Source organism: Leucopleurus acutus (genome assembly GCF_964270905.1).
Source record: "Leucopleurus acutus genome assembly, chromosome: 11".
NCBI classification, from domain to species: Eukaryota; Metazoa; Chordata; class Mammalia; order Artiodactyla; family Delphinidae; genus Leucopleurus; species Leucopleurus acutus.
This window is the reverse complement of record NC_139152.1, coordinates 45,797,074-45,824,853: the sequence shown is the minus strand read 5'-3', so window position 1 is coordinate 45,824,853 and position 27,780 is coordinate 45,797,074. Positions and strand designations below refer to the sequence as shown.

At 41.9% G+C, this 27,780-nt stretch overlaps 1 protein-coding gene across 3 annotated transcripts; it reads right to left on the bottom strand.

The window, feature by feature from the left end:
• Window positions 1–27,780, bottom strand: LOC309969148 (17-beta-hydroxysteroid dehydrogenase type 6). 3 transcript variants are annotated; one of them, XR_014326615.1, is made up of 6 exons: window positions 27,615–27,778; window positions 14,210–14,536; window positions 11,604–11,862; window positions 7,538–7,701; window positions 2,770–5,081; window positions 1–2,733 (listed from the first exon to the last, which is right to left on the bottom strand). XR_014326615.1 is itself a non-coding variant. In XM_082850762.1 (5 exons), the coding sequence occupies exons 2-5, from the start codon at window positions 14,520–14,522 to the stop codon at window positions 4,864–4,866; spliced, it is 954 nt and encodes a 317-aa protein (XP_082706888.1). In that variant the 5' UTR covers window positions 14,523–14,533; window positions 27,615–27,780; the 3' UTR covers window positions 2,758–4,863. The 3 variants fall into 3 exon arrangements, 2 of the variants coding, with proteins under 2 accessions (XP_082706888.1, XP_082706887.1); XM_082850762.1 differs by lacking the exon at window positions 1–2,733 and having other exon boundaries at window positions 2,758–5,081; window positions 14,210–14,533; window positions 27,615–27,780; XM_082850761.1 differs by lacking the exon at window positions 1–2,733 and having other exon boundaries at window positions 2,758–5,081.

Here is a 27,780-nt window from a genome sequence, read left to right as displayed (position 1 = left end):
TTTCTTCTTTTTTTTTTAATTTATCTATTTATTTATATTTTATTTTTGGCTGCCTTGGGTCTTCGTTGCTGGGCGTTCTCTAGTTGCAGCGAGCGGGGGCCACTCTTCGTTGCAGTGTGCAGGCTTCTCATTGCGGTGGCTTCTCTTGTTGCAGAGCATGGGCTCTAGGCACGCGGGCTTCAGCAGTTGCGGCATGTGGGCTGTACAGCGCAGGATCAGTAGTTGCGGCGCACGGGCTTAGTTACTCCACGGCATGTGGGATCTTCCCGGACCAGGGCTTGAACCCTTGTCCCCTGCATTGGTAGGTGGATTCTTAACCACTGCGCCACCAGGGAAGTCCCTCTCACAATTCCTTAATGCTGACAGATCATCTTCTCACTCTTTGTGATGATCTAAAGGAAGTTCCTTTAGGTAACACTGACTTCTTGTGGTTCACTGCTGGTTCTTATTTAAAAGGTGACAATGGCAAATATTGTGCTAGGTGTGCTACTGCAACTTCTTTTGATGGATTTTCCTACATTTGTAGGCAAATGGATTTCCTACAACTTCCTGTGTCTAATGGATATAAATATGTTTTAGTCATGATCTGTATGTTTTCACACTGCATTGAAGCCTTCCCTTGCAAGCAGGCTACTGCCGCTTCTGTGGCTAAATTCCATTTGGAAAAGATTACCCCTACCTGGGGAACTCTTCTCAAACTTCATAGTGATTGAGGAACCTATTTTACTGGCCAGGTACTTTGACAAGTTTGCACTCTTTGGCCAGTTTTACAACACTTTTACTGTGTTTACCACCCTCGATCCTCTGGTTTAGTTGAATGCACCAACAACATTATTAAGACTTATTTGGCAAAATTTGTAGAGGCCTTCCAAATACCTTAGCCAAAAGCATTGACACTGGTCCTTCTTATTTCAGATCCACCACTTCCGGAACTCATAAAGTCTCACCCTTTGAGATAGTACAGGATGCCAAACACACTTGGCTCCTGCTTCTTTTGACCCACAACTGATAAAAGGAGAGAAACTCCAGTATTGCAAAGGCCTAATTGTTTCTATTAAAAATAGCCATGTTGGGCTTCCCCGGTGGCGCAGTGGTTGAGAGTCCGCCTGCCGATGCAGGGGACACGGGTTCGTGCCCCGGTCCGGGAAGATCCCACATGCCGCGGAGCGGCTGGGCCCGTGAGCCATGGCCGCTGAGCCTGCGTGTCCGGAGCCTGTGCTCCACAACGGGAGAGGCCACAACAGTGAGAGGCCCGCGTACCGCAAAAAAAAAAAAAAAAAAAAAAAAAAGGCCATGTTTTGTTAGAGGAGTCTTTTCACAGTGGACTCTCAGGAGGATGAAGACCTTAAGCATCACAAGTTGCAAAATGGAGATTTCATCTATAGCAAAAGACATCTCCAGAAGAACTCTCTTCAACCTTGTTGGAGAGGCCCCTATCAGGTACTGCTAACCAACCCTTGTGCCACTGAACCCCAAGGAAAAGACTCTTGGATTCATGTGACACACTTAAAGAAAGCACCGACTAATGAGAACTTACTGTATAGCACAAGGAACTCTACTCAGTGCTCTGTGGTGACCTAAATGGGAAGGAAATCCAAAAAAGAGGGGATGTATGTATACGTACAGCTGATTCACTTTGCTATATAGCAGAAACTAACACAACATTGTAAAGCAACTATACTCCAGTAAAAATTTATTTTAAAAAAAGAAAGAAAGAAAGCACCAAACACTGACTGGACCTGTACATCATCTGGTGACCTAAAAGTAAAGATTTCCTGGAATTGAAGCAGATGACATCTGATGAGACAGCTTTTCCAAGATATCTGGGTCAGGCCTATTGGAAGTTTGTCACCAAAACTTTGATGGTGACACTATGCTTCAGATGATCTCCAATGTCTATTTTCTTGATAACATATGGACTTTAGATAAAAAGAAGTGCCTGAGTGGGGCTTCCCTGGTGGTGCAGTAGTTAAGAATCCACGTGCCAACACAGGGGACATGGGTTCAAGCCCTGGTCCGGGAAGATCCCACATGCCACGGAGCAACTAATCCCGTGCACCACAACTAGTGAGCCTGCACTCTAGAGCCTGCGAGCCACAACTACTGAAGCCCACACACCTAGAGCCTGTGCTCCGCAACAAGAGAAACCACCGCTATGAAAAGCCCGTGCACTGCTACAAAGAGTAGCCCCCACTCGCCACAATTAGAGAAAGCCCGCATGCAGCAATGAAGACCCAACGCAGCCAAAAAACAAAATAAATAAATTTATATATAAAAAAAAAGAACAAAGCTGGAGGCATAACCCTCCCAGACTTCAGACAATACTACAAAGCTACAGTAATCAAAATAGCATGGTATTGGCACAAAAACAGACATATGGATCAATGGAACAAAATAGAGAGCCCAGAAATAAACCCACACACCTATGGTCAATTATTCTCCGACAAGGTAGCAAGAATATACAATGGAGAAAAGACAGTCTCTTCAGCAAGTAGTGATGGGAAAGTTGGACAGCTGCATGTAAATCAATGAAGTTAGAACACTCCCTCACACCATACACAAAAACAAACTCAAAATAGCTTCAAGACTTAAATATAAGACTATAGGGACTTCCCTGGTGGCACAGTGGTTAAAAATCCACTTGCCAACGCAGGGGAGACAGGTTTGAGCCCTGGTCCAGGAAGATCCCACATGCTGCAGAGCAGCTAGGCCCATGAGCCACAACTACTGAGCCTGCGCTCTAGAGTCCGCGAGCCACAACAACTGAGCCCACATGCTGCAACTACTGAAGCCCATACGCCTAGAGCTCGTGCTCTGCAATGGCACCTAGGAGCCACTGCAATGACAAGACTGCACACTGCAATGAAGAGTAGCCCCCACTCGCTGCAACTAGAGAAAGCCCGCGTGCAACAAAGAAGACCCAATGCAGCCAAAAATAAAAATAAATTTTAAAGTAATTTAAAAAAAAAGACTATAAATGATACCATAAAACTCCTAGAAGAGAACATAGGCAAAACATTCTCTGACATCAATCATAGCAACGTTTTCTTAGGTAAGTCTCCCAGGCGATAGAAATAAAAGCAGAAATAAATAAATGGGACCTAATCAAATTTACAAGCTTTTGCACAGCAAAGGAAACCAGGGGGAAGGGCTGGGGGAAGGGATAGTTAGGGAGTTTGGGATCAATATGTAAACACTGCTATATTTAAAATGGATAACCAACAAGGACCTACTGTATGGCACAGGGAACTCTGCTCAATATTATGTGGCAGCCTGAATGGGAGGGGAGTTTGGGGGAGAATGGATACATGTATACGTATGGCTGAGTCCCTTTGCTGTGCACCTGAAACTATCATAACATTGTTAATTGGCTATACTCCAATATAAAATAAAAAGTTTTAAAAAAACATTAAGAAACTATTATAAATTAGAGTACAGGGACATGAAAATTAAATCAAAGTGTGATCCTGTATTGGATCAGTTGAAATGGAATGGATAATTCTATGATCCATTTAACTATCTAAAGAATGCTACTGAAAGTATTCTGAAATCAGAGAAAACAGGTGAAAAAATTAAAGTGAATAAAAAATTATGCAAATAAAAAAGCAAGGTAGGGAGTTCTCTGGTGGTTAGGATTCCAGGCTTTCACTGCCATGGCCTGGGTTCAATCCCTGGTCGGGGAACTGAGATCCCACAAGCCTCAGCATGGCTCAAAAAAAAAAAAAAGAAAAAGAAAGGTAATAATTAACTCCAAGAAAAACAAAAAAAATCACATGCTAATAATGCAAACACTATTAATTTAACTGAAATGTGATAAAAATTATATTAGAAATATGGGGATAAAGGAAATGGTCAGGAAAGTGGTGTAAAAAGCTAAATTCTCATTTACCCTAACAGGAAGTTAATTGAGAATATCTAAAATTAATAAATCAAGAAAAACAGTATGAAGTATATTATTCAGAAATATAGCAGTAAATACCAGAAAAAATAGCTAAAAGTCAAAAGCATTCACGTCTGAGGAACAGCAATGAAGGTGGCGAACTGTTTGTTGTGCTTTCATTTTTAAGCTTTTGAGTATTAACTGAATTTTTAACTATGTATGTGTATATTATTTTGATTTAAAAATTAAAAATCATGGGCTTCCCTGGTGGCGCAGTGGTTCAGAGTCCGCCTGCCGATGCAGGGGACACGGGTTTGTGCCCCGGTCCGGGAGGATCCCGCATGCCGCGGAGCGGCTGGGCCCGTGAGCCATGGCCTCTGGGCCTGCGCGTCCGGAGCCTGTGCTCCGCAACGGGAGAGGCCACAACAGTGAGAGGCCCGCGTACCGCAAAAAAAAAAAAAAAAAAAAAAAATTAAAAATCATTTCTTTTTAAATAAGGAAGAAATATATCCCAAAACAGCTGGCAAATAGGGAGGAGAAAACAAAATTAAACATTTACTAGAAGTACCAAAGTATAGACCCATTTCAAGTTAAGGATGAACAGATCCACATTTCTCAATAGTCCTTGAGCAATAGTTTATCACAGCACAGAACAGCTATTCATTTACATTAAAAAATAACATCAAAACAAGCTAAATTGTTTCTGGTCTACTCTGTTTAATAGGGCAAGGAAGATTGATGCCTTTTGGAAATACTATCATCAAAAAATGGTTAAAATGGTAAAGATTTATCACCTAAAGGTGTAAGCTTTGGATATCTGGAATAAAAACCTATTGGTTCTCTGATGGTGCCAGATAAATGAGTTTAGGCAAGAAAGTTTATTGTTACAAAAAGTATAGATGACACATGAAGATTATTGGGACACTAACAATCAATTTCAGATTTTTGTCTTCTTCATTTCAAGAGCCACCAACCCGTTTTCTTTAGACTGCCTGGGCTGGTTTGGGCCAAGATCTAGTCAATATGTAGTCTGCCAGTGATGTAGGTAAATAAGATAGAGGGATGAAGAAAAATTTAGCATCCCAGCCAGCTGAGTATCGAGTGCGGGGATGAACAGATGTCAGGGCATGTTCCATACAGTCAGTAACCAGGTTCAGGTTTGTGCTACAACTCAACATCCCTTGTTTCAGGAGATCGTGATCTGTATACAAAAAGAAAAATGGTGGTCAGCAATCTTATTGCTTATATTTTTAAGATCCTGTTGCATGCAGTCACAGAAGTCTAATTACATTTAATTGCCACAAGGATTAGGCCAATCAGACCTGTGCTTCGCAATATAACAGCCACTAGCCACATGCAGCTAATGAGCACTTAAAATACAGCTAGCATGACTGAAAACTGAATTTTGGGGGGGTGGGAGGTGTTGCTGCGCAGCACAGCTTGCGGTATCTTAGTTCTTCGACCAGCGACTGAAGCCGGGCCCCAGCAGTGAAAGCGCCAAGTCCTAACCACTGGACTGCCAGGGAATTCCCTGAAAACTGAATTTTTTAATTTAATTGATTTTAATTTTAAAACTCAATTCTGTTATTGGAAAACTTTTAAGTATGTTTGGAACAATATAGGTATGTGAATCTACTTTTTCAACTGGAAAATTTTTAACATCTTTATTGAGATAATTCACATTCATAAAAACCATCCATTTAAAGTATACAAATCAATGACTTTTAGTATATCCAGAGTTGTGCAACCATCACCACAATCTAAGTTTAGGACATTTTCATCAAAATCCAAAAAGAAACCCCATACCCATTAGCAATCACTCCCATTTCCTGCCAACCCACCCAGCCCTAGGCAACAACCAATCTACTTTCTGTCTCTATGGCTTGCCTTTTCTGGACACTTCATGTAAATAGAATCATACATTGTGGTCTTTTGTGACTTCTTTCAGGGGCAAAATGTTCTCAAGGTTCATCCTGTCATAGCATGGATCAGTACTTCATTTCTTTTAATTGCCAAGTAATATTCCATTGTGGGGCTATACCACATTTTGTTTACCCATTCAACAGTCGATGGACATCAACTGTTTCCACTCTGGGGCTCTTATGAATAATGCTGCTGGTAACCATAAATTGTATTAATCCAAATACAGAAGAAGTACCTCCTAGGAAAATTTAGCATGCAAGTTGAGATGTGCTATAAGTGTAAAATACACACCAATTTTCAAAGACTAATAGGAAAAAGAATATAAAATATCTTATTAATAGCTTTTATATTGATAATGTTGAAATGATAGTATTTTGGATATATCGGTCTTAAATAAAATGTATTATTAAAATTTGTTTAACCTGTTTCTTTTCCTTTTTTAGAAAGTAGCTACTAGAAAATTTAAGATTACATATGTGGCTCTCATATATCTGTTGGACAGCACTGATCTAGATTATTCTGATCCATGGACAAGTATATGAACAATTTCAACTCCTTAAATCATGAAATACATATATCTCTCCTTTTACATATTGTCACTTCTTAGTAAATTCTATTTTCCTTTGATTTCTATTGCCAAACTACATGTACTCGCAAGGGGAAACGAATTCCCTAATAGTTTAAAACTTTAGGTGGAGAAGAGCTTAGAACAATGGCTGTGCCCCTGACATGTTAGGAACTGTAGTTCTCTAGCTTGAGTTCTGAGAGGCTGAGGAAGTTTGCTGTCAGCTAGCTTTTCCTTGTTCCAATTTCTCTCCCCTTTGTTGATGGTGACCCTCTTACGCCTGATGCACCTAGAAGACAGGGTTGTAGGTCGGGAATCTTCTGTCTGCACATCCCCCTTCTTTTCTCTGTACCGCAATATCACCCAAAGCCAAGCACAGGACTACTGCTACCCACCACGGGGCCTTTTTGTGAAAGGGAAAAGAGAGCTGCTCCCTTTGCCCTTGGCAAGCTGCTGACTTCTCTGTGTGAAGAAAAAGCATCCCTTCCCCCCAGGAAGGTGCAGACCCACACAGTGTGCATGACTTAATTCTACTTAGTGGACTGCCTTCCCTGTTCCCCCAAAACTGCCTCCTCCTCCAGATCATCAGAATGGCATTCTTACACGAAATTAAACCATCTCACTCCTGCCAGGCTCCCAAGGCCTGCACATGAGGTCTAGCCTCTGCGAATGGCCAATAGGGCCCTGCAAATCCGGTCCTAACTCACTTACCTCTCCCCACCTATATATACCCTCCCTCCCCTCACAATAAAACGTGGAGTTTGTGGCTAGGCTGTTACCCAAAGGGTAGATAATATTGAAGGCTGAACTTTAGTTAAGCAGGCCCCCACACCAGTCCTGACAAACTGTGGAGGGCACCCCCTCCCAAGACCCAGAGGCTCCATGCCTCTAACCATGTAATACCTCCCTGGTGTGCAGGTGGCCAGGCTCACAGGTGACAAGGCAGGGCAGGCCCTGGCCCTAGGCTGCCTATATGGCCTCTTCCTCAGCCACAACAGCCATCACCAAGCCAACCATGAAGGCACTGGGACCTTCCTGAACCCCTCTTGTCCTGGGAAGGCTTTGTTTAAGGAGCTTTTTTCTCAGAAGATCTACCAATCATTCTCCACCAACCCTCTTTGTCCTTCTCATGCAAGGTCATCCATTATACCATCAAAAGAAAAGCTCACAGGTATCAAAAAACTTCTGTCCATAGGACTCCTTAATATGCACAGGGACATCTTTCCAGACTTGTTTCGCTGCCTCTGAGGACTTCTGCAAATCTGACATTCCTGTTCTGAAGTAGCCGGGTTCAATTATGCTGATTTTCACCCCAAAATGTTGAAGCTCACGCCTAGGAAAAAGAAATCCTCAAGTTAACTCCTCTGATTGAAAGATACCACAATTTCAACGTTCTCAGGGAAAAAACAAAACAAAACAAAAAATAGTTATAAAAACACCTTTACTGAATATTTTAAAGAATAAAGAAATGGAAAGGAAAAAAATAAAATTTTAAACATCCCTAGATGCAACAATTGGGACATGATTATACAAACTACCATAACCATTCAATCCCACACCCACTCATTTAACAGAGTCATTAAGTTTCTACCATGTGCTATACACTGGAAATATGAAAACTACAAAGAATAATAAAGAAAATTAGCATTTTTATGGAATCTACTGTGCTAAGTGTTTTACATGCACAACCTCAGTAAATTAAGACTCTGTTCACCACCCCAAAAAGCTCACAGTGGGTGAGTCTGACAAGTAAGCAAATAATTGCAATACAGTTCAAAAGAATTTAAAGGAGAGGTATTCAAGGGGCTACATAAGTAGAGAGGAGGATATAGATTTTCTGAGGGAGTCAGAGAAGGCTTCAGTGAGGAGAAAATGTTTCAGTTGAGCTTCGAAGGATAAAGAGGAAATTTCCCAGTGAAGAAAGAGGTGGAATGGAATACCAGGCAGCAGAAACTGCACACAGAGCACAGGGGGCTGTGCAAAATTACAGTGTGTTCAAAGACAGCAAGAGACCATTAGTGGAATATGATGTGGGCATTAAAATAACAGGCCATTGGTCATTCCAGAATATTCGGGTTAGTTCAAAAAAACAGTTCCAAAAATACTTATCAGGAGCTGTGTATGTACCAGGCACTGTGCTAAGTGCTGCCTTCACCAAGTAAAGTAAGATGACATGGCGCACCATGTGAGAGGTATTCTCTCAGTACTCCGGGGACAGTGATGAGGGGTGCTCCCTGATCTAGAGGTTCAAGCAGCCTTGTTCGAGAAGATGAAGCCCAAGCTGATGTCAAGGAGAAATGTTTGGAACCATGGTCCATAAGAATGTAAAACATAAAGCATCATGAGTCTCTAAAGCCGTGAGTGGTTCTCAGAGTGTAGACCCCAGATCAACAGCATCAGCATCTGGGAGCTGGTTGGAAATGCAGATTATTGAGCCCCAGTCCAAACTTACAGTCAGAAACTCTGGGGGTGAGAGCCAATAATCTGTTTGAACAAGCCCTTCAGGTGGCTCTGAGGCATGCTAAAAGTTAAGAACCACTGCTCTAAAGGAAAAGCCTCCCTTATCAAACCAAAACCTAAAACTTTCCAAGTCAGAGCTTCAGAAAATGATTCTCCAGGTGCCTGTGCATGCTGGGGAAGAAGGAGGGGCTACGCAAGCCAGGGGCGCTTCAGCTCTCTACATTGCACCTCCCCTTGCAGCTTTCTCACAGATTCCCAACACGCCACAACATCTCCAGCCCCTCTAAAACTCCAGTTCAAATGTGGGGCAAAACTTCCTTTTCCTGTTTAATCCTTAGCACAATTAAGGCAAACTGGAATTTTCTAAAGGAATTAGTGATTTAAAGGTTGGAAGGGCATATCTTTGTTCTTGGTCTGGGAATGGGTCAAGGAGTCCAAGAGTCATGAGTGGTAGTAAATCAGAAGGCAGCAGCCCTGTGGAAATAGACAGGATGTTGGGTAGGCAGAAAGCCAGACAAGGTGCCTGCCACATAGTAACAACTCATGTAGTGTCCACAGTTATTTCCCTATTCCCTTCCTGAGCAGATAATATATGCACAATGTATTAGATATATACCAGTCATGGCATGTGATAGGCTAAATAATGGCCCCCAAAGATATCAGGTCCTAATCCCCGGAACCTGTAAATATTACCGTATGTGGCAAAGATTTTGCAAGTTTGATTGTGTTAAGGATCTTGAGATAGGAAAACTGTGCCAGATTATCTGGGTGCATCCTAAATGCAATCACAACTATCCTTATAAAAGAGGCAGAGGTAGATTTGAAGACCAACAGAGGAAGAGAAGGCAGCATGATCATGAAAGCAGAGATTGGAGTGATGTGGCCACAAGCCAAGGAATGCTGGCAGCCACCAGAAGCTGGAAAAGGCAAGTAATGAATTCTCTCCTAGAGCCTCCGGAAGGAACATGGCCCTGTCAACAACTGATTTTAGCCCAGTGATACTGATTTCAGACTTCTAGACTCCAGAACTGTGAGGGAATAAATATGTGTTGTTGTAGGACACCATATACCATAAATTACTTGTGGTAATTTATTACAGCAGCCATAGGAAGCTAATACATGGTGCCTATAATATTTATAGCTCATTTCCAAGTGAAACTGCCCTAGAGTCAGCCCCTGCTAAGGGAGAGTCTGTGCAGCACTATTTTGTACCATGTGACTGCACCCTCATGTCTATAGCTGACTGGACCAGGAATGGTACTTGATGGGAGGGGAGCCCCTCTCAGGGCTAGACAGTGACTCTGCCTGTTATTACCTATATGGCCTTGGCAAATTACTGAACCTCTGTGCCTCAGTTTCCCTAGATATAGTCAACACAATAAAGATAAAATAATTCCTTCCTCATTGGGTTGCCATGAAAATTAAATGATTTATTAGATGGAAAATACTCACAACAGTGTCTGACACATAATAAGTGCAAAAAATATCACATGATGCGGTGTCACCCGGCACACAAAAAATGAACTCAGCCAGTAGGAATCTCTGTCTCAGAAATTAAAATATAAGGGGGACTATAATAAGAAAGAGCAGCTGATAGAGGGACATGAAGCTGAAATGATGTATTTTTAAAAACCAGGAGGTAGAGGCAGGGCAATTAGGGATTGTGGCAAACTGAAGCTATAAGAAAGAAAAGAAGCTATTAGATAAAGAAAAGATATACAGGGCTTCCCTGGTGGCGCAGTGGTTGAGAGTCCGCCTGCCGATGCAGGGGACACGGGTTCGTGCCCCGGTCCGGGAAGATCCCACATGCCGCGGAGCGGCTGGGCCCGTGAGCCATGGCCGCTGAGCCTGCACGTCCGGAGCCTGTGCTCCACAATGGGAGAGGCCACAACAGTGAGAGGCCCACGTACCAAAAAAAAAAAAAAAAAAAAAAAAAAGAAAAGATATACAGAGTAAAGGGATGGAAAAAGTTAGTTAGAAGCAGATGAGCACCAGAAAGAGTCACTGTGAAGAAACGAGGACAGGTTTACTTTAAGGAGGAAAGAAGACAGTCATCCTCTCTCCAGAAATGAAATTTTCTTAAGGATAAACCTTGAGAGTTAAAATGTGATATGGTGACAGTAGACAGAGACTTGGGGTCAAAACACAGGTCTGCCAAATCATGGTCGTTGCAGCTGAACTTTGAGAAAGATACCAAAATCTGAGCCTCAGTTTCCTGTATAAAACAGACTAGTAATAATACCTACACATCAGATTTTGGAAGTGATGAAATAAGATAATGCAGATGAGGGCTTCCCTGGTGGCGCAGTGGTTAAGAATCCACCTGCTGGGACTTCCCTGGTGGCGCAGTGGTTAAGAATCTGCCTGCCAATGCAGGGGACACGGGTTCGAGCCCTGGTCCGGGAAAATACCACATGCCACAGAGCAACTAAGTCCGTGCGCAACAACTATTGAGCCTGCGCTCTAGAGCCTGCAAGCCACAACTACTGAGCCCACGTGCCACAACTACTGAGGCCTGCGTGCCTAGAGCCTGTGCTCCGCAGCAAGAGAAGCCCTAGCAATGAGAAGCCCGCACACCGCAACGAAGAGTAGCCCCCACTCGCCGCAACTAGAGAAAGCCTGCGCGCAGCAACGAAGACCCAACGCAGCCAAAAATAAAATTGTTTTTAATTTTAAAAATTAAGAAAAAAGATAATGTAGGTGAAAGTGACTAGCATGGTGTCTAAGACATATTTAAGTGATCAGTAGTTGCTTTTGTTTTAACTTGAGAGTTACCTCAGAATATCTGAAAAGGCTTCCACTCCATGCTTGGTGGAAGAGTAGACTCCTCCAAAGAAAGCAATTCTTCCCAGAATGCTGGAGACATTGACAATCCTCCCCTGTGCTCTCCTTACCAAGGGAAGCATGCTCAAGGTCACCTCTATCAAACCAATGAGGTTCACTTTGAGGGTATCCATACAGGCCTCAATCTTCAGCCACTCAGTGTAGCCATGTGGGTGAAAAACGCCTGCGTTGTTGACCAGACCCCAGAGCCCTGAAACAATAAAAATCAAAGCAGTTCAGTTTCACACAAAAACGACAGACTTCTACCTTGATCGATCTTCCTGCTGAAGACAACTAAAAATGCTAGACAAAACATATTTTTTCAATCTTCTTAAACACATCTATCACTAAGAAAGTAAAGGAAGTTCAGGCCAAAAACTAAGAGAAGGCACAAATCCAGAGAGAATAAACAGAACCCTGACGCTAGCTTTTGATTCGAGGGAATTTGCCAACCAGTGTGACTTTGAACTTTAGTATTTATAGCATCAAAAAACACATACAATAAGAAGACATGAAGCCCAGGGCCCACCTAAGGTAGGGAGTCTAATAAAAGACACTTTCTGCATTAAACTGGAATCCTAAATGGCTACACTATCACTTTAGTGATAGAGATAGAGAGGACTTTCAAAGGACTGAAAGTAAAACTGCCTATCTTGAGCTCTGGTGTTGGGGGGAGGAGGGAAGAATTGGCCCCAAGGACCAAAAGAAAAGAAGATTTGGTGGAGATGAGATAATAAGAGTCCTTCCTCCTTTAGATTTGGTGAGTTTGAGGTTCCAGCAGAATTTCCAGATGAGAAAGCCAGCAAGTAGTTGGGAATTCAGGGAAGAAATAATTTAGAAATCAAGGACAAAAAGGTAATAGGTTAAACTATGGGTAACTAAGGTCCATTCAACATTTGTTGAGCCCTTAACATGTACCAGACAATATGTTGGAAACTGGAAATACAATAATGGGTAAGAGAGGTCCATGTCCTCAAGGAGCACACTCTCTAACAGATGGGAAAACAATAAAAATAATAATAACAATACAGTAGAAATAAACCACTGTGCACAGCACAGAGTCTATAACTACCCGTAACACCTGACTCTAGAGTCAAGAACATCCTCAGGTAGGAGGAATATTTTAAAGTCAACTTTCTAATTTAAAGTAAATTAAAAAAAAAAACATTCCTCAATCCAAACAAAACAATTTTATTACTAGTTTGCAACTCCTAGGATGAATATATATTTAGGGGGTCCAATTATCAGGATCTATTGAATCATAAAACAAGTGGAGGAAAAAGAAGGGGATCAAAGAGGATTTGGATAATATCCAGAGAAAATGAAACTTAGAAAAGAGGATTTACCCATAATTGCCAAAAATTAAAACCAACCAAGATGTCCTTCAGTAAGTGAATGGATAAGCAAACTGTGGTACCTACAATGGAATATTATTCAGTGATAAAATGAAAGGAGCTATCAAGCCACAGAAAAACATGGAGGGACATGAAATGCATATTGTTAAATGGAAGAAGCCAGTCTAAAAGACTTCATACAATATGATTCCAACTACATGACATTTGGGAAAAGGCAAAACTATGGAAACAGTAAAAAGCTGTGTAGTTGCCAAGGTTTGGGGGGAGGTGGGGAGAGCAGAGGAGGTGAATTGGTGGAGCACAGAGGATTTTTAGGGCGCTGAAATTATTCTACATTATTGTACTATAACGGTAGATATGGGATAGTTTACACTTGGCAAAACCCATAGAACCGTACAACACAAAGTGGATCCTAATGTAAACTATGGACTTTAGTTAATGATAATGTATCAATATTGGTTTATCAATGTAATAAATGTACTACACCAATGCAAGATATTAATAACAGGAGAAACTGTAAGAGGGGGGTAGTATATGGGAACTCTGTACTTTTCAACTTTTCTATAAACCTATAACTGCTCTAAGAAATACAGTCTATTAATTACAAAAAGTAAAATAGGGCTTCCCCTGGTGGCGGAGTGGTTGAGGATCCACCTGGCGATGCAGGGGATGCGGGTTCATGCCCCGGTCCGGGAGGATCCCACGTGCCGCGGAGTGGCTGGGCCCGTGAGCCCTGGCCGCTGAGCCTGCGCGTCCGGAGCCTGTGCTCCGCAACGGGAGAGGCCACAGCAGTGAGAGGCCCGCGTACCGCAAAAATAAAATAAAATAAAATAAAAGACCAAAGGCTGACTTCCAGGGATGTCTATATTTTAGATAGTAGAAGAATCAGATGTCTATATTTTAGATAGTAGAAGAATCAGATTCTTAAGAACACCTTGAAAATTCTTCAGACATAAAGAATTGCGGTTGTAAACACTCCACTTGCAAGGTGAGATAACAGCCTCAAATCTACTGGGTTCATTTTTCAATGTTACATTGTTAAGGAAATGAAACACTGCAGAAGATCACAACTGTCCTTCAAATGACAAAGCCAGCTTTTCAAGCCCTGCTTTTGAGATTATATATATATAATATATATATATACACATAAAACTTTAACATCTTCATTCCTAAGTAAATGAAAGAAAAAATACTTCTCCATACCTCTGTTCCCCACACGCTCCTTCACCCACTCAGTGGCCGCAGCGATGCTCTCAGTCTTGGTGACATCCAGGATCACCGTCTCCAACCTGTCTGATGTCTGGTTCCTCAGCTGCTCGGCCCCCTGCTCCGTCAGACACGCAGCCAGAACCCTCAAGCCTCGCAGGTGCAGCTGCCTGGCCAGCAGGTTCCCAAAGCCCGAGTCACAGCCCGTGATGAAGACAAACTTGTCCTGGAGGTGGCTCACCACCTGCCTCTCCCGGTACCAGCGCAGGAGGTAGTACAGGCCCACAAGGACCGCCAGGTACAGCCACATGGTGAGGGGACCTCCTTCGAAAGAAAAAGAAGAGGGACTTCCCTGGTGGCGCAGTGGCTAAGAATCCGCTTGCCAATGCAGGGACACGGGTTCAAGCCCTGGTCCAGGAAGATCCCACATGCTGCAGAGCAACTAAGCCCGTGCGCCACAACTACTGAGCCTGCGTGCCACAACTACTGAAGCCCGAGCACCTAGAGCCCGTGCTCCGCAACAAGAGAAGCCGCTGCAATGAGAAGCCTGCGCACTGCAATCAAGAGTAGCCCTCTCTTGCCGCAACTAGAGAAAGCCCGCGCGCAGAAACGAAGACCCAACGCAGCCAAAAATAAATAATTTTTTAAAAAAAGAAAAGAAAAAGAGCTTTCATTTTATTCCTTCCTTTTTTCTTTCACTAGTATTTACTGAGTATTGACTATGTGCCAGGCATTGCACTAAGTGCTGGGACTCTGTATTAACTAATACTTGGTCCTACCCTCTAGCCACAGTCTAGAGGGGGGAGTCAGGGAAGTAACCAAACAAATGCACTGCAATGTGGTAGGTGCCAAACGGAAGTATATACAGTCTAATGAGACTATAAAGGAGGGTGACCCACTGCCTGCGAAGTTAGAAACGGATTCACAGAGGCAGTGATTTTGGAACTACTTCCAACAAAATAGTTAAGAGTTCAAAAAGTGGACAAGGCGGGTGGCGGGGGTGGGGGTGTGTGTGATGAATTGGGGGATTGGGACTGACATATATACACTAATATGTATGAAATGGATAACTAATAAGAACCTGCTGTATAAAAAAATAAATAAAATTCTAAAAAAAAAAAAGTGGACAAGGATAAAAGGACATTCCAGGCAGCAATAGTGTGTACATGAATGGAGTGGTGAGCAGCATAAAACTTCCTGATACCTGTGAGAAGTTCAGATGATGCAGAGAGCACACGAAGGAAGAAATGGAAGATGAGGTAGTGAAGGGCCAGACTAGGAAGGGTCCTGTGGGTCACACTAAGAAATCTGGAGGTTATCTTATAGGCAAAAAGGGTGTGCCATTAGAAGGTATTAAACTGAAGACTAATGTCCAGAGTTAGCTTTAGCAAGATCTGTCTCACAGTGGGAGTGGAGGATGGATTAAACAGGAAGGGGTGTGATGAAGGCAAAGAGATTAGTTAAGAGACCCAGCAGTTTGGGTGAGACATTGCAGCCAAAGCAGTTTGTAAATATAGACCAATCAGATGCATTATTGAAATGAGTGTTCAGAGATGCCTACCTTTCTATACGTAGTTCTAGAGAAACATCCACCATTTGGGGCAATCTATAGTTGGCTGAACTAACATATGACTCATAAAGTCATAGGCAGAGGTCAAAGATGGGTGTGGGCCCACTAGGACATCATAAGGCCTACACAATGCCTACCTTAGCTTGGCTTTAAGGTCCTCCCAGTGCTCTGGCCCTTGATTTCCTTCTTAGCTTTCTCTTTTACCACACCTCTTTTGCACCCTACTCTTTAGTCACAACAAGCACCCTGCAGTACTCCACACAGTACAGGCTTTTCATGCCTCAGCATACAACTCTCTCTACAATTCCTTCTTTCCCAGCTCTCATCCACTTGACAAATAATACTCATCTGTTAAGCCTCCACTGAACCATCATTTTCATTCAACAAACATCAATTCAACATCTACTATGAGTCAGACATGATGTTAGGCACTGATACACACAAGTGAACAAAACAAGGTTCCATTATTCATTGAATTCACAGTCTAAGTGTAAAGACTGACAAGAAAACGATGCAATATACAGTCATCCCTTGGTAGCCACAGAGGACTGGTTACAGGACCCTTCACAGATACCAGAATCTGAACATGTTTACATCCCTTATGTAAAATGGCATAGTATTTGCATATAACCCATGAACATCCTCCCGTACACTTTTTTTCTTTTTTAACATCTTTATTGGGGTATAATTGCTTTACAATGGTGTTTTAGCCGTACACTTTAAATCATCTCTAGATTACTTATAATACTTAATTCAATCTAAGTGCTATGGAATAGTTGTAAACACAATGTAAATGCTATGTATCGATAATTAGTTATAAAAACAATGTAAATGCTATGTAAATAGTTGCTGGCATGCAGCAAATTCAAGTTTTGCCCTTTGGAACTTTCTGGAAATTTTTTTTCTAATATTTTTGATCTGTGGATGGTTGAATCTGCAGGTGCAAAACTCGTAGATATGGAGGGCCAACCACAATAGAAGTAAGGGCAGGATGCTGTTGGAGCATACAGGAGAGGCTTCCAAGCCAGTCCAGGGAGATCTGAGAAGTTTCCTAGTGAGAGTAAAATATAACTTGAGATCTAAAGCATAATAAAATAAAACAAAAAGCAGCTCATGCTTGCATAGCACTTGCTGTGTATCAGGCCCTGTTCTAAGCATTTCACATATATTAACTTATTGAATTCTCACAACAGCCCCATAAGGCAGGTCCTGTCAATATCCCTGTGTGTCGGTTCAGATGCCAAGACAGAACTAGACAGGCAAGGGACTCACTGAAGGAAACAACTTATAGAGAATAAAGGGGGAAAGTGTAGGAATAGGTGCCAATACATGTCTGACACCTCTGAAAGAAGAGAGAGAAGAAGGAAGGAATTAAAAGGAAGAAACTTTAACTACAGTTCAGCCCTGAGAAAGTCTCAGCTAGGCTAATGAGGGTCCTGGAGCAAAGATTGCCAGTAGAGTCCCACATTGGGCCGAACTGGTTAGAACTTTCAGTCCCACCTCCAGGGAGAGGAGAGGGGCTGGAGATTGAGTTCAATCACTAATGGCTAATGATTTAAATCAATTATGCCTAAGTAATGAAGCCTCATCAAAACCAAAAAGAACAGGGTTCAGAGAGCTTCCAGGTGAACACATGGAGATTCAGGGAAAGTGGTGTACTTGGAGAGGGCATGGAAGCTCTGCACCCTTTCCCCATAACTTGCCCTAAGCATCTCTTCCATCTGGCTGCTCCTGAGTTGTATGCTTTTTTAATAAACTAGTAATCAGATAAGTAAAATGTTTCTCTGAATTCTGTTAGCCACTCTAGCAAATTAATCGAACCCAAGGATGGGGTTGTTGGATCCTCCAATCTATAGCTAGTCCGTCAGAAGCACAGATGATAATCTGGGCTTGCAACTGGTGTCTGAAGTGAGGGGTGAAGAGGGTAGTCTTGTAGGACTGAACCCTTGACCTGTGGAATCTGATGCTGTCTCCTGGTAGTTAGTGTCAGAACTGAGTTGAATTGTGGGACATCTAGCTGATGTTACAGAGAATTGCTTGTTGTAATTGGGTCCAGAACTGTTAAGGGTATAGGGGAATAAAATTATAGGAGGCAGTGAAGGGGAGAAAACAGTGGATAGAGACATTTAATACTCCCTCCCTCCTCTTCTCTTTCTCTCCTTTTCCCCCTCCCCCCACCTCCCTATTCTCTCCCCTCCCCCAAGCTTTCTGCTCTCTCCAATCTGAGAGCTCTGTGTTCTCTAGCCAGCTGCCTCTGTTCTGCCCAACTGTCATTCTCTGGTGCAATGTAGTAACAGAGCTTCATCCTGCTTGTTTACTGACTAAAAGGGTAATTTCCTGATGCCAGTCAAAGATGAAAATCCATTTCCCCCATTAGGAAGAAGCTTGGAACCCACACCCTCTCTGGGTATTACTACTATTCAACCATCACAGAGCAAGAAGACTAAACCTGCAGAAGAAATATGCCAGGCCAGGCAGAATCCCAAAACGTGAGCCAAAAGTGAACATTAATCAAATACCTGCAGATGCCTTGACTATTTCAAATATCTATATCCCTTGACCTGACCATTTTCTGAGGTTCTGTCCTGTATTTCTAATTTCCTTAAGTACTCTCCAGCCAGCTGTGTAGCAAGAAACTCAATATATCCGAGATAGAACACATCATATTTTCTCCTAAAACTGTTTCTCCTCCAGTATCCCCAATTTCTATTTGTATTACTTTTTAGTCTTAAGGCTCTGACACTTCCTCTTCATTGCCCCATGCATTCCCTCAGGAGAAGAGGCTATAGAGTCTAGCTCTCTAGTATCTGGAGCACCTGTCCCCTCCCCTTCATTCCTATGGCCACATCCATTGTTCAAGCCTTCAACATTCAGTACCTCTTGCTTGGCCTATCATAGAAGCCTTCTCACCATCCCCACAGCGTCAGTCCCTTCCCCTCTCCTCTACATGGTGCTGTCTGGTTAATTTTCCTAAAGCACAGCTCTGGTGATGTGACTACCTGAAAAGCATCCAACCTACTAAATAAAATCTAAATCATCTTAATCCATGATTGGGCCTCAACCTTATCTCCCACTCCTCCCACTCACATGGCCTATGTTCCATCCAAACCAAACAGCCTGCTGCTCTCCATTTATTCATGCCCTGCTCTTTCCACGCTCCAGATCTGTGGTCTCACCATTCCCTTTGCCTGAAATGCCCTTCTTGCTTATCTATGCATGTCAGTAGACTACCTGTCCTGCAAGACTCAGCAAATCACACTTCCTCCATATAAAGCCATCTCTGAATTATCAACAGCAGGTCTGCTCTCCCATAACAATCTATTCATACCTCTCCTGTGTAGCTCATCTCTCCAACTGGACTGGTACTCCTGGGGTAGTTCTGTGACCGATTCATCTTTATACACAGGACCTACTTCAGGGCTTTGGTCCAGTATATAGTTGAACTGAATAAACAGTTACCACTTCTGGAAGAGCCTGTTTGTTTTTAATATATATTCAGAAAATGGTGCCACTGTACCCAATTGATCAACTATGGTTGTACATCACCATTTTATTTGCTGCATTATTTTTCTTTTTCTTGAAAGTAGCAACTATAATATAATACATAGTAAGTGTTTCTACACATTTTTTCCTTCTCTATAGATATTTAGAAAGTGTCTAACTTCATGAAGACACAGAGAAGCAAGAGTAAGGCAAGACTGTGCTCCCTCACCCTGACCATTCTGCCTGGAACCTGGTACATCCTCACTCATCATATTCAGTCACATTCCAAACCCTAGAGATTCTTTAATATTATCTCTTACATCTCTGCCCTTCCTTACATTCTACCTTGGTTTTTACCTTCACTCTTCTTACCTGGCCTAAAGCCTCCTAAATTATCTCCCCATTTCCAGTTCATTCTACACACCACTGCTGGATGAATTTTTCTCAAGCCCTGTCATGCCATTCCCTTTCAGCAGTCCCTAGTGGTCCACCAAATACAGGATAAACTCCTCACCAGGTGATTCTAGGCCCTCCACTATAGTCCATCTCACAAATGTCAGCTTGCAGTCTAGTTAGGAAACTCACTGTTTCTCAAACCTGCCAGTGTATTTTGGCCTCTAGGGCTTTGCTCTTGCTATTTCCTCTGCTCGTTCACCGAAACAAGCAGTTATTAAACATCAAATCTGCACCAAGTTCTGGGTAAGTGCTGAGAATACAGAGATGAGCGTAACCTAGTGCCTACCCTTAAGGAGCTCACAGAACTAGTAGGGGATATAAAAACAGAAATAAATTATTAAGAAAATGTGGAAAGGACAACAAGAGAAAGTGCTTATTTTTGCCTAAGGTGTCACGGAAGGGGTAGCATTAGAGGTGAACAGAAGCTCAGTGCACTAAGCAGAATGAAGAGAAGCATACCTCAGGCAGCAGGAACAGGATGGGAGACGGCACAGAGGTTTATAAGGCTATATGCCATGGAGTAGCAAAAGGTGATGCTGGAAAGACAGGTAGGGGCCTGATCATGAAAGCCCTTGGTTGGCATACCAAAGAATGTAGGACTTCCCTGGTGGCACAGTGGTTGAGAGCCCGCCTGCCAATGCAGGGGACACGGGTTCCATCCCTGGTCCGGGAAGATCCCACATGCCACGGAGCAACTAAGCCCGTGAGCCACAACTACTGAGTCTGCACTCTAGAGCCCACGAGCCGCAACTACTGAGCCCATGTGCCACAACTAGTGAAGCTCACATGCCTAGAGCCCGTGCTCTGCAACAAGAGAAGCCACCGCAATGAGAAGCCCATGCACTGTAACAAAAAGTAGCCCCTGCTCGCCACAACCAGAGAAAGCCTGCATGCAGCAACGAAGACCCAACGCAGACAAAAATAAAAAATGTAGATTGTGTCCTCAATTTTGTCATTTATGCATTCAATCAACATTTTTTGAGCACCCACTATGTGCCAGGCACTGTTAGGTGCTGACCACTCATATACTGCTGATGGCAACATAAAATGGTATAGCTGCACTGGAACCTTGAAAACATTATGCTTAGTTGAAAAAGATCACATATTGTATGATTCAATTTATATGAAATTTCCAGCATAGGCAAACCTATAGAAACAGAAAGTAGGTGAGTGGTTGCCTAGGACTGGATTGGGGGAGTTGGGGGAAAATAGGGAGGGTGACTGCTAAAGTGTAAGGGAATTCTTTTGGGAGTAATGAAAATGTTCTAAAATTGATTGTAGTGATGGTCACACAACTCTGTGAATATACTAAGAGCTAATGAATTGTATACTTTAAATGGGTGAATTGTATGTGTGAATTATACCTCAATAAAGTTTTTAAATAAATAAAATAGACATAATAAATATGTTATAAGCAGGGCTTCCCTGGTGGCGCAGTGGTTGAGAGTCTGCCTGCTGATGCAGGGAACACGGGTTCGTGCCCTGGTCCAGGAAGATCCCACATGCCGTGGAGCAGCTGGACCTGTGAGCCATGGCCACTGAGCCTGCGCATCCGGAGCCTGTGCTCCACAACGGGAGAGGCCAAAACAGTGAGAGGCCCGTGTACCGCAAAAAAAAAAAGACGGTATGCACTTTGGAAAAAAGAAGAAAAGCAGGGACTTCCCTGGCGGTCCAGTGGTTAAGACTCCACGCTTCCACTTCAGGGGGCATGGGTTCGATCCCAGGTCGGGGAACTAAGATCCCACATGCCACACCTCACAACCAAAAAAAAAAGAAAAATAGCAGAGTAAGGGGGATCAAGAGGGCTGAGGGGGGGGGGCAGTTTGCAGCATTAAATATGGTGATCAGAGTAGGCCTCACTGAGAAAGCAACATCTGAGCAAAGACAGACAGGAGGCAGAAGAGTTGAACATGAAACAGGTATGAGCAGGAAGGGAAGAATTTGAAATAAGCAAGAGGCAGATGTCCTAGGACCTAGTAATTAGATGGGATAGTCCTAGGAAAATTCCCAGTTTAAAATCCCTGAGATGCAAGGATGGTTGAATATACACAAGAATGTATCAATAAATGTGATATAGCACATTAACAGAATGAAAGATTAAAATCATATGATCATCTCAATAGATGCAGAAAAAGCATTTGACAAAATTCAACATCCTTTCAGGATGAAAACTCTCAACAAATTGGGTATAGAAGGAACATGCTTCAACATAATAAAGGCCATATATGACAAGCCCACAGCTAACATCATACTCAATGGTTAAAGACTGAAGGCTTTTTCCTCTAAGATCAAGAACAAGAAAGACAAGGTGCCCACTCTCACCATTCCTATTCAATGTAGTACTAGAAGCCCTAGCTAGAGCAATCAGGAATGAGAAAGAATAAAAGGCATCCAAATCAGAAAGGAAGAAGTAAAATTGTCTCCATTTGCAGATACTGTGGTCTTGTACATAGAAAATGCTAAACACTCCACAAAAATCTGTTAGAACTAATGAAATAATTCAGTAAAGTTTCAGGTTTTAAAAAAAGAAACACAGAAAAAATCAGTTGCATTTCTATACACTAACAATGAACTATCTGAAAAAGAAAAAGAAAAATTCTATTTACCATAGTATCAAAAACAATAAAATACTTAGGAATAATTTAACCAAGGAGGTGAAAGAACTATACACTGAAAATTACAAGACTTGACTAAAGAAACTGTAGAAGACACAAACAAATGGAAAGATATCCCATATTCATAAATCAGAACAATTCATATTAGTTTTTGGGTTTTTTAATTTTATTTATTTATTTATTTATTTATTTATTTATTTATGGCTGTGTTGGATCTTCACTGCGGCACGTGGGCTTTCTCTAGTTGCAGTGAGTGGGGGCTACTCTTCGTTGTGGTGCGAGGGCTTCTCATTGCGGTGGCTTCTCTTGTTGCGGAGCACGGGCTCTAGAGCGCAGGCTCAGTAGTTGTGGCACACGGGCTTAGTTGCTCTGTGGCATGTGGGATCTTTCCAGACCAGGGCTTGAACCCATGTCCCATGCATTGGCAGGTGGATTATTAACCACTGTGTCACCAGGGAAGTCCCAAGAATTCATATTGTTAAATGTCCATACTACCCAAACCATCTATAGATTCAATATGATCCCTATCAAAATTCCAATGGCATTTTTCACAGAAATAGAAAAAACAATCCTAAAATTCTTATGGAACCACAAGAGACCCTGAACAACTAATGCAATTCTGAGAAAGAAGAATAAAGCTGGAGACTTCACAATTCCTGAATTCAAACTATACTACAAAGGCTACAGTAATCAAAGCAATATAGTACTGGCATAAAAATAGACACATTGACCAATGGAACAGAATCAAGAGCCCAGAAATAAACCCACACATATATGGTCAACTAATATTTGACAAAGAAGCCAGTGGGGAAAGGATTATCTCCTCAATAAATGGTGGTGGAATATTCACACATAAAAGAAGGAAATTGGACCCTATTTTCACCACTCACAGAAATTAATTCAAAATGGATTAAAGACTTAAATGTAACACCTGAAACCATAAAACTCCTAAAAGAAAACACAGGGAAAAATTCCCTGACATCGGTCTTGGCAACAATGTTTTTGGATATGACACCAAAAGCAAAAGCAATAAAGGCAAAAATAAGTGGGACATCAGACTAGAAAGTTTCTGCACAATGAAAGAAACAGTCAGTGAAATGAAAAGGCAACCTATAGAATGAGAGAAAATATCTGCAAACCATATATCTGTTAAGGAGTTAATATCCAAAATATATAAGGAACTCATAAAACTCAATAGCAAAAAAAAATCCAATCAAAAAATGGGCAGAGGATCTGAATGGACATTTTTCTAAAGAAGTCATATAAATGACCAACAGGTACATGAAAAGATGCTCAACATCACTAATCATCAGGGAAATGCAAATCAAACCTATCACTTCATGTTAGAATGGCTGTTATCAAAAAGACAAGAGATAACAAGTGTTTGCAAAGATGTGGGGAAAAATCCCCCTGTGTCATCAGTCCTGAGGCTGAACAACTAGAACCACCTGAAGGAGGTTGGGAGAAAGAAAGGGAAAGCCTGAGAGGCCTCAGAGAGATGGGCAATACTGAGAGCTGAGCTCTGCTTAGCAGGTGTCTTCACTGAGCCACCTCCTTGGGATGAAGATCCTCAAATCCAAACATGACTCTGTAGGTGTTTCCCCTGAGACTTTTCTTTACCAACAGTGACGTCATTGGCCCATTCTGTCTTGGAGATTTCATCCTGGGACTATCTACAATGAACTATAGAGGTCATCTGGCCATCCCCCAGCCTGAGATTCCCTTTCTGCTCTCCCCACTTAGCAGAGTGAGCTCTTCTCCAAAGGAAGGGTATTTATTTTTGTGGATGGGGCAATGTAAGTATGGGGAAAAAAGTAGAGTCTAGGGGAAGAGGAAAGAAAGGTATAAAAAGGTGTGGAGAAGTAGGAAGTGTCCAGGGGCTCCAGGAGGAAGCAGAGATGGCTTAATCTCTGCCTAAGCACCCACCAGGGTGTCCCTTCTCTGTTCCTCCCTCCCCATCATCAGTCTCCAGATCCCATCCTCACCAGCCCAGGTCTTGGTCAGTGACGGGGCCCTAGAGAGGAAGCAGGAAGCTTTGGGGCCCCATGAATTGACCTCTCTGGTTACCTTGGAATCTGGGGTGAACATAGGGTCACAAGCCATTGGTATGGATATTAGAAATGTTAATATTGACTACTACCCCTGATTGGTTTCTCTACAACCTGGAAACCCAACAGAAACTAGCCATGATACTATGTCGTCTGACTCTCAGTAGAGCAACCAAAAAGACCTGACATGGGTGTGAAAATGAAAGGGAAAACCAAGGGAAAGTCCTAAGGAGATTGGCAATCCTCAGTGCTTTAGGCTGTCTGCTAAACTGGGCTTCCCCACCTAGTCATTGCACTTGGGGTGTGCTGAAGACTCTCATATGCAAACCTGGAGGTGTTTCAGGCTTCCATGACTTTCCTCTTCAGCAACAGTGCAGAACATATTCCATTTCTCGGAACACTTTTTCTGGAGTCTGTTATGATACCAATGAGACTACTTGGCTAATTCCCTGCCTACTTTTCCTTTTATTCCTTTCTAAGAATCTCTCTGCATGAGTTCCCCTGCCCCTAACCCTGACTTTGTGGATAACATAGAAATATGAGCATGGATTCTGAAGCCAGATTACTTGGGTTCAAATCAGGCTTTACCATTTACTTGTTGTGTGGCCTTGGGCAAGTGAATTAACCTCTCTACCTGTGTGCTCATCTTCAAAATGGGAAAAGAACCCTTCAGTGATTTGTTGGGAGAGTTAAATGAGTTAACGCGTGTAAAGTACTATGTAATTGTTAGATATTATTAGCATTATTTTGGTGGTTCTTGTTTTTTTGTTGTTTTTTTTTTTGCGGTACGTGGGCCTCTCACTGTCGTGGCCTCTCCCGTTGCGGAGCACAGCCTCCGAACACGCAAGCCCAGCGGCCATGGCTCACGGGCCCAGCCGCTCCGCAGCATGTGGGATCCTCCCGGACCGGAGCACGAACCCGTGTCCCCTGCATCGGCAGGCGGACTCTCAACCACTGTGCCACCAGGGAAGCCCTAGTTGTTGTTTTATTATTGCCATTCTGGGCCTTTCTCCCTGAGCCCTACCACTTCCACTTTTTCACAATATGTGCAACTCCAGGTATAGCAACATCCTTAGTCATTTCTATCTGCTTTTTATCACGACGTTGGGCCATCCTGGTTCACCCTTTCTTCAGTCTCAAGCAGAGGACTTCTCTCTCTGCACTCTCTATAGCACATGGCAAAGTAAAGAATAGCTTTTACTCCCTTCTTTTAAATCTTCAGACCTGGGCTTGTCTATAAGCTCCAGTCTAGTCACTGATCCTAAGAGTGAGTCTATAAACAGCACATGGATTCATGGACCGATAGATCCATCATGACATTCTTTGTTCTCACATTGGGCATACAGACTAGGTGTTACTTTAAAACAAAGAATGTTGCCCACCTCTGCAGTCACTGACCGGCAGTACACCCTGAAAAGAATTCAGGATGAAAAATGTGATAAGGCACTCTATGCTTTGGAAAAACAGATGCCTTAGATAGACAGAGATATCTCAGGGGGGAAAATTTTAATGAACCCAGATTCTTGCATCTTCTCCTACAGAGAAAAGCACTAAAATCATTAACTGAGATATCTGATCCTCATGATTAGTAGTAACCTGTTACCAAGATGTATGCTTGACTGCACACATTCCCTAGCCAAAATCATACATATACTGGCTTCTCCCCCTACCCCTTTGGAGCAGTTCCTCAGAGCTATCTGAGAGGCTGTCTCCCAGGCTGTCGTCCTCAGTAAGACCTTGAATAAATTCAACTCACAGCTCTTACATTGTGTGTTTTTCTTTCAGTTGACATACTCAAGCCAACAATTGTTTATCACAGTTAGATGCCACTATGCACCCACCATAATGTTTTAACTGAAAAAGGCTGACAATGTCAAGTGTTGGCAAGAACAATTAAGCACTGCTATTGAAAGAGTAAATTTATTCAATCAATCTGAAAAAACCAGTTTGTCATTATCTACTGAAGATAAAGACCCACCTTCCCTATACCCATAGATTCCATTTTAGGTATTTAAAAACAACAACAACACAATATGTGCACCATAAGATGGGTTTGCAGCAGCATTATTTGTGATAGCCAAAACCTGGAAACAACCCAAACATGCACAAAGAGTAGAATGGATAAATAAGTTGAGATATGCTCATGGAATGGAATGCTATACGGTGACAAAAACAAACTATAGCTACACACAATTACATGAATGAATCTCATAAACATAATATTGTGACACAAAAGAACACATACTATATTATTCCATCTACACAAAGTTTTAAAGAGACAAAACTAATTTAGGTTGCTACAAAAGATTACTGGTTACCTTTGGGGAGGAAGTAGGGGTCCATGATTGAGAAAGGTATTAGTGAGCTGTTTACAGTGCTCATAATATTCTATTACTTGACCTGTGTGGCTGTTAACAGAAGTACTAATTTTGTGAAAATTCATTGAACCATCCACCTGTGCGTTCTCAACTCAAATTAGGAAAATAAAAATACCGCTTTTATTAAAAAGAGAAGAAGAAAACAAACAGTGTGAAGAAAATCACTTCTGTGTTTGTTATAAAATTCTTATCAAGAACACTGTGCATCTATACACTGTGCAAGATCCCACATGATAAATCCTGTCATGCATTTAGTACCAGGAAAGATTTTGTCTTTTCTAAGTAAATAGTATACTATTGATTATTTTTAAATTATCTAGTTCTGTATATTATCTTAGAAGTTTAAGGCCAAATTTAATATTCATAGTAATTCTATTAGTCCTTGTAGACAGCATTTTTTTTCTTCTCTCCTCTCTTTCATCACTTTGATTTTCTATTTCTTTTTATGTTTCCATTTGCATTTTAATAACTTTTTTCTATATATGTCTTTTACTATAAGTTACCTCAAACTCTTCTTGAAGATGCTACATTGTCCAAGCATAAAACTTAACAGATTTTCCAACCTCAGTCTCATCCCAAAAGCTGACTCAATCCCTCTGCCAAGCGGGAAAAAAATTAGCAAATACTCCAGCAGCTGATGCCTTGTACTGGCATAAATATAAATATAAATATATATATATATATATACATATATGAAATATGATATATATGAAATATAGTAAATGTATATATATACACATATATATATATATCATACTTCATTTCATATCAGTATATGAGATTCCACAAAGAGAAAGGAAAAATGTTACCTGAAGAATTCTTGTTTGGGAATGTACATCAGATTTCACCTACCTTTGGAATTTTACTTCTTCTCTGTTCTCCACAGGATTAGAAATGTAACAAGTGAGAAGGAATAATGGGACTATTAAACCCTTGTTTACTGGTCACATGGGTTAAAAAAAAGAAAGAAAAAACAGTTTGGCCACTCCCACTGCAAAGAGCTTGCTCACAGTAGGAG